Genomic DNA, 16007 nt, shown 5'->3' with positions numbered 1-16007 from the left:
CTTTGGTTGTCTCCATTCCCCCCCCTTTTATCTGTATAGTGTCTCGTAAAGTGGAAATTACTCAGTAAACATGGTCAGGCGAAGGTAATATTATGGGGTAGAACTGTCACGGACTGGCTGGTGGGAGACTCAGTGGAGAAATAAACAGCGGCCTCCTCTCACACATAAAAGTGCATCTGGGCCACAAAGAGGAAGTCACTGTACATTAATTTGAAAGTCTACTAGTGACAAATGAAGAACGGCAAAATGTTGCAAAAACGCTTATTTAAACAAAAGCAGTGGTGCAGTGAACACATTATGATTTGCAAATGTTGATATGCAAATGTTGCAACTATGGTCGCTGAGAAGGCTGATGGGGGTCAGTCCGACCTTCTTCTTGTGGAAGAGGTAGATGTCATGAGTTTAAATAGCCTACGTGTTTAACACTTTGAGATACGCTTGATGTTTCAGTCTTCAATCAATGAAGCTGATCATAGCAAACCAAATTTCATGGAAGTCGGTTGAGGCAGTTTTTCCTTAATCCTGCTGATTAACAAACAAACCGATACAAACATAACCTATCTAGAAGTATTATAAAATACTTTAGTATTTAGTATTTATCTTCAATAAATGTGAAGACCAAGCATCCGCATCTGTAGAGAACTTTAGAATCCATTGTGCAACATCTCTTTTTATTAAGACAGGGTTTATATACGCATCACTGTTGATTGTATAACGCCTCTGACACACCCACCACACAAGAGGAAACAGTAACTTGGAGCCTGTTGCAGTTCGGAGCAAACACGTTGCTCTAACCCTAACCCCAGGAAGGTGAAGAGAGCGAGAGGAGGAAGTGAGGAATCTGAGGTAAGCAAACAACGGGCTTGTTGTTTGCTTGATGATGAGACACATTAGCTTGTACCACTCTGCAGGCTATTAGCCTATGAAGTCGCTTATAAAGATAAAAATGAGCTAGAAAATTTCATGAGGACAGGTGCTGCTGCTAACTAGCTGATAGAGGCTAGCTGGTTAGCTATCATGTTTTCCCTGTTTCCCGTTGCCTTATTGCAAGTGACCTTGTTTATAAACAGGGAGTCAGCTGACAGATGGTGGTTGTATCACTCACATGTTTGTAGGCTGAAGGAACCTGGGAAAAGTAGGAAGTGGGAGCCATCATATTACAATTATGTTGCAGCAGCTATGGATAAAGCTGCTGTCGTAGTGATTATAGCAGCTTTTCATGAGGCGTTCCCGACTGGAGGTCGGTAGGAGCCGATTATCTGCCCAAATAATCCTGAAGTGTGAGGGTTTTATAAAACAATCGGAATGTTACAGATTGAGTCGGAGCCTCCCCGACCTCAAATCGTAAATATCAGGCATGTTTGATTTTTGGAATAGTTGTCTCCAACAGAAAACCGCACTAGCCAATGAGAGGTTGAGTTCTTGTACAGCTGCGGCTAAAGACGACAATACATTCACAATTCACCTGCAGCTAGCACTGCAAAATGTATGTCTTCTTCAATCCACACGACACGGGTCCTCCTCCATTTGTGATTTCCTTCGGAAGTCGCGTTCAATCATGCAAGTTTTCCACACTCCAGTTCAAAAAGGTATCTCTGTTTAGTCATAGCCCCATAAAAACTGTTCTTTAGTGAAGTTTTGTCAAGTTCAAGCACTTTGTAATTCTATTTTATTAATACTGTGGGCTTATTTTCATCCATCACAGTTTCTTAGCCAACTTCCTGGATCCGCTTTGACCTAGTATATTTGCAAGCACTCTGTTTTCTTGGGCAATGAGGTATTAATACCAACAAACAGACATTTTTTGATTTCACTGCCAAATGGATAATAAGCTCCTAGATTTGTCGCCGTGTTCCCAGATCTCAAGAATACCCAAGTTGTAATAAACCTGAATCATCCCTCAGCGGGAGCTCTACCAACAACAGCAGCTGTCTGTGGTACTGCGAAGACGTGATCCACCTTTTTCCCTGAGGGAAATGCACTGTCGCACAGAGTTTGCCTTTGCCCGTGAAACTATCCTCATTTCCCCCCTGTATTTAATCTGTTCTCCATCCGTCTCCCCAGCTGTCTGTTTATGAAAACACCCCACACATCACTGTGTGTTGATAGCATCACCGCAGCTGTGCATCACCCTCCTAATCACCCAGGAGAGAAAACCCTCACCAAACCGTGCACCGACGCACGCCGCTGCCATCGCGCCAGTCGCCAACGCTTTCATTAAAACACAAGAATTACAGCTCGTTTTGCAAGGACAGCGGGGCACTGGCAATGGTGGGAAAGAACAGGGTTTTACCAGCTGTATAGTGTGTGTCCGACTTTTCCTGCATCTCTCACAGGAAGCAAAGAAACTTCTAATGAACAGAATGAAGGCTGTGGAGCGGGCGGAGGCCACAGAGCCGAGTCCTGAGCCGTGCTGCAGAGAGATTGTCCGCTGTGCTCGACTGGGTGTTGTATCTCCACGAGACAATGGGTCAGTTGACTGCTTCTCTCTCCGTCTCCCTCAGTCCGCCGTGGCTCTTTAAGTATTTAAAGCTGCGAGCCTTTTTCCTCCTCCTCTCCTCTTTACTGTCAGATGGAGCGGGTGTAATGCTCCGTCCCTTGTCAGCTTCCTCCCCGTGTCTTTCTGTTTAGTTTTTTTTTCATCTTTCATTTCCTCTCATGTCTTCTTCCCTTAATCAGCACTTTTCTGTCTCCGGGCTTAATCTCAGTGCGTCCTCTTGTCTGCTTGCTTCTTTGTCCTTTTAAAAAAAACAACATGTATTTAAAATCTGCCTTGCTCCTTTGTTGTCCTGTCACGTCATGTTTCGTCCTGTCTCCTGAACAGAACTTCCGTGAACCCTTCCCGTATTTAACCTCCGCTCAGGGTTAGGACTTCTCATCTGAATATTCATGGATGTCATCTGTGGCTGTGAGAGAGAAGGAATAACTGCTGATCAGCTCAGCTCGTTGGACCTCAGTGTTTCCCACTAATTATCTAGAATGTGACGGCTCGCCATATTTTAATTTGTCCTGCCACAGTTTCATAAGGAACCCAAATTTATTTTTACACTCACAGATCTTGGACTTGCTGGGTTGTATAGCTGTGTGCAGCGCTATTTGCTTGTAAATGTAGCAGTGTCGAACCTTTGCCTTACATTCAATTTGAATCTGTGAGAGCAAGGGGGCGAATAAAACAATTGCTTCCCGTGGCGAGGCGAATCCGCAGCGTGGCTTCAACTTTGGTGAACTTCGACCAGCAGTATTCGCTAAGATCTGTGTAGCTGTCACTCGTAATCTGTTGTGTGTGTGAGAGCAGCGTTCTTGCACGTGCACCCCTGCTACTGCCATGGATTGAATAAATTCTGTGGGACATATTATATACTCACAGCCAGAGACAGACGCACACACTCACACACACACACACAGAGACACACAGCAATGTAGATGAGAGGAAAGGGCTGTTCCTTGATCCATGTATTGTTTCAGGAATTTACCAGAGAGCCTTCTGAACTGAGTCACTTTCATTTCGCTGTAATGGAGCCGTTTGGTGTAGAAGTGGCAGCCTTAATTGGCTTGATTCTTTAGGTATTTCAACCCCTTTTGTTCTTAAGTGTGTATTAAGGAGATCCTCAAGGGAGCAAAGATGCAAAGTGCTGTATTTTAGGTAGAAAATGTGTGTAGGTTTCAATATTCATGCGGTTTGGTCTAGGGCAAGCTTATTTACTCTGATCATCTCTTGTCAGTTACCTGTAATTCACAGTTTGCTCCTTTGTCCTTCACACCAAAGTCACGTTTGTGATTTGTGCTATTCTAACAACACTGCAGACGGTGGAAGGGCAGTTTAATGTAGGTATCGCTTATAGACCCGTGGGTTGGACATGTGCAGGTCAGCTTTCAAGAAAATATTGTGGTTTTGTGGGCAGGGTGGGTCTACTAGTGACTCGTGGCCTGTAAATTATAAATAACTTACAGAAACATTGCATGTAATAAGCTTTGCATTATGTACTTGAATTGCATGCTATACTATGTTGTCCACCCCCCACCCCCCTCTCTTTATCGTAAACATATACTCACCCATGTGTTTTTTGCTCCTGATTTGAATCTGTAGCATTTAAAGGGTCAGGTGAGTGCAGGTAAATAAAATAAAATAAAAATCGTGACTTGCACATCACTACTGTGCAGGTAAAAAGAGAGGGAAGATGCTCCCGTTGCCTTTTTATATTTGATTATGACTTTTCTATGAAAGGGTCGAGTCATTTCCTGTTTAACGCAGCATCGCGTCCTCTGTCTTCAAATGGCTCCTGTGTCCTGTGCTCTGTCCTTTTTTCCGTCCTTCCGCAATTCATTTCTGCCCGCTGCCTGACTGACCAAATCGCATCGGTAAACATTCACGGCCAACACTCGGTACTTAAGAAAAATAATCTGAAATCACATCACATCGTATCATCATATCTTCACTTTCGCAGCCCCGATAGCTGATTGGCTGGCCAGGTGACTCCTCGCCACAGGCAGGAAAAACAACCTTGACCAGGCGTGATTACACCGTCCTCTCTCAGTAAATGTATTATGTCGCAGAAACGGTCCAAGGTCTGGCTTTGCTAAAATGAACGGTGGCAGAGGGTAGTGCAATATTTATGACACGGAAATAACAGGTCCTGCCAAACCTCGAACCTAATGAACCTCTTAGTAGTACACAATGTTGACTAGAGGCAAAAGGGCTCTGCTGTGCAAATATAGATATTTTGTTTAACACTATCTTATTGCTGTATTGGCTATAATATGTGAAATATGAATTACTCTCAAGAGCTTTTGTTATTACACATTATTCAGAGAGACAAATAACAAAATTCGAACTAAATTTCTTTCTGTGGTCCCAGTCCAGTATGGCAAAGTACGAGTTGGTTCATTATGTCATTCATGCGTTTTTGTGTGCTTCGGTCTTCTTACTCGTCTTGTACTGCCGACACAGAAATGAGCAGCGGATTGCTTTAGTGCACCCACATTATCATTTTATGTGCAGAAAACCGGTGAAAATGTGCGAGAAAATGTTTGTTTTTCTCATCTTTACAAGAAGCGATAAAACCAAACCACCTCTTGTGTTCATTCGCCTCCGGAGTAATGCGGTGTCATTGTGCGAGTGGCCTGACGAGTTTGGATTTCGCGAAAGTTACGGCCCTGGCTCTGCTGGGTCGGGCTCCCGGGGGGTGTTTTCGGGGGCAGCCACTTTCACTCTCTGGATGGTGAATTGGCTGACTGCTTGAATAGCTCTGTGATTGGCTGAAGTCGGAGTTAATCATAGAGAGTTTTTTTGCAACTTTTCAGAGGATCAGGTGTGAGGATGTTCAATCAGGCTTTTTTTTCTAATTAGTTTCCGGTGGTGTGGCTGCAGTTGGAGGAGAAGTTTAAAAAACACGCTCTCGGTTTACTTCATACCTGCACAAACCTTCGTCTCTTGGCCTTTGGATCTGCTGCTCTGGGGAATCACAGCTCGCTCAACTGTGCTGTATAACCTGTGGACACTGAGATCGATTGCTTGCTGCATAGTTTTTCCTGCGAAGTGGCAGGAAAAACTGAATTCAGTGCAGGAATATTGGCCTCTGCCACTACCAATTAAACTACAGTTACGTCCGGGCCACACTGGATGCTGAGCGGTGTGTGTGTGTTTCTCGCGTAACGTCTTGCTTTTGATTTTGGTGCCCGTGTTATCAGGTTGGAGCGGCCACACTGCCATTGAGTTTTGCCCTTTGGCCATTGTGGAAAAAAAAGAATCAAAATACTAATAAAAAATCACTACTATATGATATTTTAGCTTTTGTGCATAAATTTAATGGAATGTTTGTATCATCCCAATCTTTCCTTAATCCCTTTTTAACCTTTCTAATCGCATTAGTTTTGGAGTGTAGCAAATTAAAGTCTGTAAAAGTGTTATAACCCCAGGGGGCGCTGACTGCCAATTTTCACTGGTTCACCAGCTAATATTCAAGTTCATTTAATAAGCGCAACACTAAAGGCGAAAGTATTTAAAACCACGTCCACTTTTTGTCTCGCTGGCTGACATCCGAGAAGTGTGACGGTGAACATCCAGTAAAACGTGCTAAGCGTACATTAGCATCCTGTTCCGGCTTCGCTCGCTGTCGCCGAGAGGTTTCGTTTGCGGCATTTATGGAGGCCTAAGCTGCAGACACCTGCATCATGTGTTCATTAAAGTTCCCCACAGAAAGATATCAGTCCCAATTTGGGGCTCATTTGTCTCAGGCTTGTGTCGGTTATCAGGCACCGACTGACACACAGGGACGGTGCATTATTGTGTTATTTGAGGCAGCGCAGCGCCGCTGAGGCATAATTTACCAGCCTCTAATCCACAGTTGTATCAGGGGACGTGGAGGTGAGCAGGGGGTAGCGCACAGATGGAGCAACGTGCACACAAACACACACAAACTAACCCGTTCAGGTCGGCACAGTTCATAAAACACACAAATGATAACCATGCACTTTTGTCAGCTTTGACACGGCTTTGTTTGTGGTTTAATGGATGCACTGTGTGTGTGTGTGTGTGTGTGTCTTCATCCTTTTATTGGGTATATTTATCTGTGACACCAGGTCTCAGCAGGACATCGGCTGAAATATGAAGTCATAATGTCTCGGCGCCCTCAGCTCCCCACATGCACGAGCTGATGTTGAGATGACAAATCCTGAGCCGTGTGTTATATAGTCTTGTCTATAATGCACAGGCATGTTTGTTCTCTGTAGAGAGTGGATCCTTGAATCCGATGAATGAGAAAGACTTTCAGAGTGAGCTGATGTTGGGAGGAGCAAAGACGCAGAAGAGTCATCACTTTGATTCTTGTGCATTTCCCTAATTTCCTTATGTAGCTTCCCCCCCATGCAGTTTCATCTGATAATTAAAAGAACAGTGTCAGATAAGTGATGTACGGCTGCAACTAAAGATTATTTTTTAAATTGTTGATTATGTTTTCGAATTATTTATTTATTTATCGAATAAAAAGAAAAAAGCTACATTCGAAAGGGCCCTTCTCTATTGGGACAATAATGCTATCATTAACCTTAACAGATAACAGGAAGGAGGAAGGAGGTGGGGATAAGAAGAAAAAAAACGTCAGGGTTTTTGAAGCCAAATGCGCCAACATGCTTTTACATAATGACCCCGAGATTAGACTGAGGGGCTAAACAGGACCCGTCACCTCTGCAGTGTCAGAGAGTAAAGTAAAGAGGATTACATGAGGAGAGATGGAGAGATGGAGGGAGGTGGAGACAATGAAATGAGTAACATGAAGAGGAAGAGATGGAGAGAGTCGAAAAAGAAGTTCAGGGCTTACCGAGATGGAGCAGTGAGCCAGTTGGAAACAGTTGGCACTAAGGGGCGTCCGCGGTCACTCCCCTACTCTAAGAGTCCTTATTTGTTGCCTCTGGTACAGTCTAATGATGCTATTTATTTTTACTACTGATGTTAATTTGAATGAGTTTGTCTGCCTGACTCAAACATGTACTTTAGGAAAATTACAACTTTAATATTGAGAATGAATATTCACTTTTTTTAAACACAAAGCCGGAGAAAATGACTTAGTGATAAGATAAGATGTTGAGGGACATATATGTTACTGTGGGAAGTTACATTACATGGTATTTTATTACCTATCCCTAATGTTTTCATTCCGGTTTGTCTTTCTGTCAGCTGAAGTAACCTAATAAAAAACTGCCTATGAAATTGTGTGGCGGGATGGGGCCTGAGCCAAGGAGGAACCCATTCAAATTGAAGCGCCTTCAGGACTAAAAACACGCTCCAAAACCTGAGCATTGTTTGAAAACGACCCCCTAAAACCTGAGGGTTATGAGAAATGCCAACGTTTACAGAAATTTAAATTCCTCAGCCTCTGACCCCCTTCCTGCACCCCGATCACTACTGCACAAGCTCTGTTTCCAAATGTGCAAGATGCCCTACACCCCATTAAACCAGAGTATAAAAGTGTGAGTCTGCAGGGAAGCTGCTAGCTTCTCCCCACAGTCTAGTGGACTGTCGGCCTCGGCACCGGACCAATATGTGACTTAAAAGGCAGAGTTGGAGGTGGGGATTGTGGGGTGTTTGGCTGTGTAAGGGGGAGGGATGCCCTTGGGTTGTGTTTGGGAAAGATTGGCCATGGTGCAGTAAGAGGACAGGACAGGGAGAGGGATAATTACTTTATTTAACAGCTCAGGAAACTGCAATACGGTGACGATAGGTGACCCGTGTGTGTGTGTGTGCGTGTGAGTGTGTGTGAGTGTGCGTAGAGGAAATCCTGCAGGGGTTTCTCTTCTCATTCCCTGCTAGCCCAGCAAAAATGGAGAGGGGGAGCCCCAGTAGCAGGTCTGCCTGCAATCGCAGAATCCCATTTTACATTTGCTCTCTCAGGGGAACGCTGAGTGCCGTAGGGCCGAGACACTGTTACTCTGCTGTCATCACAATTGAATGTAAACCTTGTATCACAAACAGGAAGGGATTTTTCTTTTGTCTTTTTTAAAGCACTGTGGTCACATTATCTAGTGAAATGACCAGTCCAGTCTGGTTTTGCAAGTGCACTAATTGGGATTAATATCAATTTTGAAGTTTGAATAAACACTTTGAGAAGCTGTGGAGATGTCATTTGGAGTTAGAGGCAGTATGACTGGTTTTTCCACAAGGCCTAATAAGTGTTAGATTTAATAATTTATAAACTTTATACCTTTAAAAAGTTTAATTTGGTTCAAATGTTACGGACAAAATGTTGTTTTTAAGAGAAATGTTTTGGCAGCATGCATAGTTGGTAATGTTCACAGCAATAAAACTACAAATAAAACCAACATGGAACTGACACATTCAACTTTTCTTTGGGAAAGACTATGAAAACCTGCTGTTTCTTCCCTACTGGCTATTACACAGTCCCGGTTGAAGACCAACAGTGACCAAGCCTTTTCTGTGGAGACCCCCACTCTTTAGAACCATCTCCCAGAGGAGATCTGTCTGGCAAACTCCTTCTCTTCTTTTAAATCTCTCGTAGACCCATTTTTATGGGTGTTTCTGTGTGATCTTCAAATTGCCTTTAATTGTTAAGAAAGGTCTATTGTTATCTTTAATCATTGGAAAGTGTAAGTAAGTACTTCTCCTCCTTGACCTTCTTCTGTATACCTGTCGTACTTGACATTGGTCTTGAATATAATTCATTATAGTCTTAGAATGTCTTAAATTTCACTTGTTGAAACCTGCAGAAATCCTGCACCAGCACAGGTGTAATTGCCGGCTAACTTTGAGACTTGTCTTGCCAATCAGCTGGATTCATTCAGAGGTCCGTGAGTTGGACCACAAATTACCATGTTTCTGTCTCGTTGTGAAATAGGAATCTAAATTGCGTGCGAATGGTTTGTTTGTCTCAATATAGCTGCTTTTATACATGCACTGAACTCCGGATAATTTCAGGAGATCATCTGGAGAGGTGGCTGTTTGTAAGAACTGAGAAATGTGAGAATACAGCAGATTAACCGGAGGATTCACCGTGAGCTAGTGGAATTAATGACGACAGTTCTTATACGCAGCAGATGTAAAACGGAAAAAAAACAAGAGAATGCAAATATCTAAGGAGGAAAAAGAGTGGCCATACATGTAGAAGACGCCGACAGGGATGTCAACTCGGAACGGCAACGGACATACGAGAGCTTTTGGGGATGAGACCCAAACAAAAACACGTAATCTCCGCAGCAGAATTGATACGTTATGTCCTCCCTCCTCCATGCTGGGATTCCAGCTGACATTGCCCCCCCCCCCCCCCCTCCAGCACCCCTGCACCCCTCAAAGGATGAGCGATAGAGATAATGGATGGACGTGTTATCCAAAGTTTGCATGCAATCACGTTCGGTGACGTAATCTTGCCAAACTGCGTCCTGACCGTTTCTTCCTCCGTTAGACTTGATTGTGTGCTGCACGTGCATGCGTGTATGTAGAAGTGTGTGTGACTGGCTGCTCTATTAACAGATGCGGGGGTGATGTGACGGCAGTGACGCAAGGTCCTGACTGACTCAGACTGTGTCACAGCATCTGTACGTCCTTGTCGTTGCTGAAGGAACAGCACTGACAACCTCGCTCAGTTTGTCTCTTTAAGACAACATCACTTCAGGGTGGGAGGGAGGGAGGGGGGAGGTTGGGGCATCACCCCAGCCCCGACCCGGCCCAGATCAGCCTTGCCCGGTGCAGCAGGGGGTGATGAAGAGAATAGGGGAGACTGGGGAGGAGGGGACTTTAAACCACAGACGTTGATGGAGGGATTTGAGTGAGAGAGGGGGAGGGAGAAAGAAGAGCAAAGGGGAGGGTTTAGGGAAATAGACTTGAGAGAAGGAGGGAGAGAGAGTGTGTGTGTGTGTGAGAGAGAGGGAGAAAGAGGGAGAGCGAGCGTGTGAAGCACACTGCCAGCGCTCACTCTGTAATGCACTGTGAACAGGGACAAGCAAGAGAGTCGCACACACACACACACACTCACATTTACACACACACACACATGCTGCCTCTGTCACACACTCTCACACCCATACACCTTCACACTGTGCTGCTCCTTCACACACACGCATGTACACACTCCCCCACACGTGTGCGCTGAGGCTGAGAGGTGTCTTGTTCCGGGCAGACGCACACTTTCCCCTCACACACACATGGACGCACACTGTGCAGCTGGACACCACAGAACAAGATCGGACGACTGTCACCCACCGGTGGAGACTCTCACATGAGCGCCGGCAGGACACCATCTACAGTAAGGCATGGCTACCTGCCAGCACCCCCCCCCCTCCCTTCCCTCCCCTCTCCCCCTTCACCTCATCTCCTCTCCCTCCCTCTCTGTCTCCTTCCATTCATTCATCCCTCGTTCTCCCAACTGCGAGGTGGCATGCCTGGCTGAAGGACACAGCGCTGCGCTCTGCTGTGGTGTAACGCGCTGCCGAGAGAGTTGGAGAGCCCAAGCCGACAGAGGGGATAGATAGACTCACTGCACTCCCTCCCTCTGTCTTTCTTTCAGTGTCCCTGTGTCTCCATTCCTGTGCTCTCTCGTTTATGAATGTCACCTCTATCTCTGGGAAATGCTGGATTTATCAAGCCGACTGTCTGTTTCCCCTTCTTCTCTTAGGGTGTGGGTGAACACAAGGGTGATGCCAGTGGAGCTTAGAGGGAACGAGCCGCACTCTGTCCAGCAGCATCTGTCCGCAACCCTTTATCCTTGTCCCAGCTTGCGGAGCTGATACCTCAGGTCGGATGGTCCCTACTTCTTCTACTTCTTTCGCTGTGACATTGTTTTGAATGGAGACATTTTTCAGGTGAGGAAGAGAAAGAAAAGGAGCAGCAGTGTGTCCCGACAGTGTCACTCCTGTTATTTTGGAGAGTTGGTATTCGGGCGTTTGTCATCCCCCTGAACCGGATCAGGTTCTGATCTCCAGGACTGAATGTGATTTTATTTTATTTCGTTCTTTTTTGTTTCACAAAAAAATGTCAACAACGTTGTGCACGGTTCTGTTGCTGAACCCTTTGGCACAGGATTGAGTCAAACTTCAGAGGAGCCAGGAGAGGAAGGTAAAGGCAGACTTGGACTGGGACGGAGGCATCAGAGGACAGTGATTACATTGCACTGGTTTTTGGATTGATAACGACATGACTTGTCTGAAAAGAGGAACAGCGACGTACCAAGGCTTCACCTGAACCTGACTCCAAACCAGAAAGCAAACGGAGAGACATTTAAAGGCAAACGCACATCAATCCAAACCTCTAAGAGCGAGAGTTGTCTGTTTTGGCTGGGCCTTTGTGGAATCCGCCCCTCTTTCCTCCACCTCCATCTCCCTCTTTTTCTGCCTTTCTCCCTGCCGCTACGGTCCATCCTCCGAAGCCCCCTCCTCCGCTCTGCACCCCTCCCTCAGCGGTGCTCCGTCGCCCTGGGTGAGCGGGAAGGGGGGTGGCCCACGGTACCCCCCGACACCTGGGCGCCACCGAGCCGCCAGAGGCTGGTGAGGCGGCGGAAGGGTCAGCCCTGGGAAGATGGCCGCTCTCGCCAGCTCCCTCATTCGCCAGCGGAGGGAGGTCAAGGACCCCCAAGCAAACCGGCAGATCGCCAGCAAGCGCAAGCCGTGCCCAAAGAGCAACAAGTCGCTCTGCCAAAAGCAAATCCTCATATTAATATCCAAGGTTCGACTATGTGGCAGTCGAGGGAGAAAACTGGAGAAAAGACCAGGTGAGTTCCCAAAGGCCGTTCTCATAACTTCTCTTGTTTTCCAGTTTCTCCCTTCCTTCCTGCTTGCTGTTCATCTTCCCCTCTTCTTTGCTCCATTTTCTGCCTGCATTGGATAACTGGATTTTGATGGTTGACTTGCCAGACCACAGATTAATCCTCAACTGTAAAGCCTTAATGGAGAACATCCACGACTTGCAATTTGTAGTTCAGGACTTAATCTGAATCTGGGAAACATCCCAGTCCATCTTCCTGGTGGCTGTACACAACATGTCCTGTATTTATGGTAGTACAGGAAATAGACAGAGCGAATTCCTGCTTTATTGCGCACGGATCTGTACCAGAGGCGTGACCTATCCTGAGCTGTGCCTGTGTTGATGACTTTGTTGAGGTGCATGTCAACACATCCACACGCAAGCGGGTAATCTGTGAGCACACAACAAAGTTGTCTCATACATACGGTGATTTACGGTGATATAAAAATGTCAGGAGGCGTCTCATTTGCAATTCTGGGAGCCATTACTCTGCTTGTGCTTCCCTCAAGGCAAGCGAAACACGGTGTGGCCTAATTTATCTTGTGTGTTTGTCTGTTAAATGTAATTGGAAAATTGTTCATTGAAGCTAAATTAGACAATTACATTTGATTTATGTAGAGTTTGGCTCAAAATGACAATCACCATATGCAGTACAGACAAAGATACCGCATGTATTGTGTCGTAACAATAACGTTGTTCCTCAGAAGTTCTGTTGTCTCAATGCAACTTTGTGACTTTATTTTTAAATGCATATCTATTTTAAAGGTATGACAGGCAGGACTGAGCAGTAAACACAAATACACACATACACACTGACACACAAACACATTTGAGTCGGCAGAGCTGAGTGATTGGATTGCACTCATCAATTTTGGGTGATCGTATTGCGATTGGCCGAACCACCTTGAGGAGGTCAGGGACACATTGTAGCCACATTGAAGTGAAAGTGGGATTGCATTGTCAGTCACATAAAACCACCAGATGAGTGGACATGAGTGTTCATGCACAACTGTTACTCAACAGCGAGGTAGCAGATAGTCAGCTGGCAGCCATTAGCCGGTAAACACATGAAGCAGTCTTCTCATCAGTCCTCAACTATGGATGTGATGCATCTCGCAAAGACAAGATCCATTGTCAAAGACAGGTCAATCCCCTTCTTTTACTCTTCTTCTTCTGTTTCTGGCTACACAGGGTGTTGTTTTCACCCGTGTGTGTGTGTGTGTGTGTGTGTGTGTGTGTGTGTGTGTGTGTGTGTGTGTGTGTGTGTGTGTGTGTGTGTGCGCAATATAACAACAACGAATGGATGGATTTTCACCAGGCTTGGTGGGATTATAATGTTGGGGGTTATCTCCAGTTTAATAACTTTTGGAGCTAACCAATAACGTGTTTGTGTGTGTGTGTGTGTGTGGGGGGGGGGGGGGGGGGGGGTATGCATGGTATGCTCTAACAGCAGGACTGGTGTTAAGTCGAGGTCTGCCTGCTACTGTTTATTAGGCGAACCCACGCAGTGACAGCGGCATCTACCAAGTTAGCTTTCTTTATTTGTGTACCTCCTGAATGATCTTGTCCTCACCTCACCATCCTGCAGACACGTGTGCGCCTTTTCCCACATCTGCCTTTCTGCAAACCCACATACAGTACAACCTCTGTGAATTGGTGTGTGTGTGTGTGTGTGTGTGTGTGTGTGTGTGTGTGTGTGTGTGGCTTTATATTTTATGCTTCTGTGTGCCAAGTTCATAATGATAATTATGTGGGGAACCTCTAATGTGGGAAGCAACATCTGCCATAGAGGCGGCTGCACTCTATATTGTAATTACGGGTGTAAAATATGTTGGACAGGTCATGGCAGTGCTAGCTCTTTGGAAAAAGGCCACTCGTGCACCATACCCATTGTTTGAAACCATTTTCATCCTAATGGCCTCAGTGCTCCTCACACTCTTATGGATTAATTATGGTAATTGTGGCGACGAGGTATGGAATCTGTGGTAAGACATGCCAGCTCCCCCATTTCAGGCTTTTACCATCACAGGAGTCAAGGAGGAGTTAAGTCTCGCGTGTGACGTTGTGCGTCTTCATCTTTCTCTCAAGCAGTCTCCGTATGTGCATTCATCTTATGGAGGGCACTGCTGACCCCTTCCCATGTGTGTGTGCACGAAAACTGCTGTCGGTGTGTGTACATCCTCATCATGTGTGAGTTTCTCCCTCCGTCTCTGAGCTTCAGCCTGAGGCCACAGTTGACCCCTGGTCGGGAATAAACAACTCAAATATTCCTGAGCCTCCACCTCCTCCTCCTCTACTTCCTCCTCCCATTCCTCCTCCTTCTGGCAGGGCTTCAGAGTGGCCTGCTTACAGCTTGCCTTCACTTTGCCTCCAGCTTGCCTCCATTGTTTCTGCTGGCATTGTTTGGCTTCTATTGGCCTTCTCTGCACATCCAATGGCTTACAGTCTCTTGCATTGTGTAGTATTTTGGTTGGTTGCCATTGTTTTCAAATGGCCTCCATTCTCTTACTCTGGATACCTTCTGCTAGCTGATGTTGACTCTTGACTCAAATTTCATCACAAAAATAAGGACAAAAATGATATAATGTGGGGACCTATACATAGTGTTTTACAGCAACTACTAAAAAGTAGCATTTGCTGTTTGCTGCTATTTTCTGCAAGGAGAGACGCACTTAATAGCACCAGAGCAATATGAATGCACTCAATGGAAAGTTTCATCATATACCAGTAGTGAATAGGCAGCCTTCTACATCAGTGCAAAACCAGTACAGGTAGTACTAGTACTAATTGCAGTTGTCTCAGAGCAGGGGCGAAGTTACACTTTAGAGATTGTGCTTCCATCTTGTTTTTTGTTTTTTTTCAACCATCACCCACCTTCACCCTTACTGTGTTTTTTGGGTTGAGAATGCTGCAGAGATATTCTGATGCGTTTTGTATTTTAATGCATAAAGTGTGTGTGGCAACAGGAAGTCACTTATCACTTATTTGACAACAAACCTGAATAAGAATTAAAACTTTGAGACTCGACCTGTGTCTGCTCACATGTGCTGGGCCTCAGATCTGGTCACTCTTCTTGCAGACCTGCCAGTGCGTCAGCCCATTGTTGCCGGACAGTTCAGGTACCCTTTGTAGTGTTGAAGGCCATGTGAGGTGAGCCGGGGAGGGAATTGTACCTAAAAACGTATGTGTGTGTGTGTGTGTGTCCTTAAACATTTGCTACCTACCTGTATGTGTCCCTGCATGACCCACATACCTTCCCATCGTATGTCCTCTCTTACACTCTCATCCCCCATCTCTCACCTCCACACACACACACACACACACACACACACACACACACACACACACACACACACACACACACACACACACACACACACACACACACACACACACACACACACACACACACACACACACACACACTCTAACCCTCACCTAACCCATACTAATGATGCCCCAGCATTACAGCCCACTCAGCTTATAACAAGGTCAGCTTGCCCTGCACACACACACACACACACTCACTCACACAAACTTACTCAAGTTTAGCTCTACACACATCTTATGTCTGAATAGAAATGCACTCACACTTGCACAAATACAAACAGAAAAATACACCCACACGTTCATATTCACAATATCACAACAAAAATAAATAATGAGATTTCATGATAATTTAGGTAGAGAGTGTGGAAGGGAGATAATTTTGTCCCGGGCTTTGTGGGTAGCGTGCTCTGTGTGTGTTGGGGGGGGGGGGGGG

The 16007-nt window shown here is 45.5% G+C and overlaps 1 protein-coding gene across 2 annotated transcripts in view; it reads left to right on the top strand.

Moving 5' to 3' along the window:
- Positions 1-11522: 11522 nt before the first annotated feature.
- Positions 11523-16007, top strand: part of fgf11a (fibroblast growth factor 11a) — a 76633-nt gene continuing 72148 nt past the window's right edge. For both annotated transcript variants that reach the window (XR_004611984.1, XM_034569260.1), the window contains exon 1: positions 11523-12212. Coding sequence is in view for 1 of the 2 variants with exons in the window: in XM_034569260.1 (XP_034425151.1) it covers positions 12020-12212 (193 nt within the window). In the remaining variant the exon portion in view is untranslated. The remainder of the gene's footprint in view (positions 12213-16007) is intronic.

Source organism: Hippoglossus hippoglossus, chromosome 18 (genome assembly GCF_009819705.1).
Source record: "Hippoglossus hippoglossus isolate fHipHip1 chromosome 18, fHipHip1.pri, whole genome shotgun sequence".
In the NCBI taxonomy this organism is placed as follows: Eukaryota; Metazoa; Chordata; class Actinopteri; order Pleuronectiformes; family Pleuronectidae; genus Hippoglossus; species Hippoglossus hippoglossus.
Note: the sequence above shows the minus strand (reverse complement) of the source record. Positions and strands in the feature narration are given on the sequence as shown.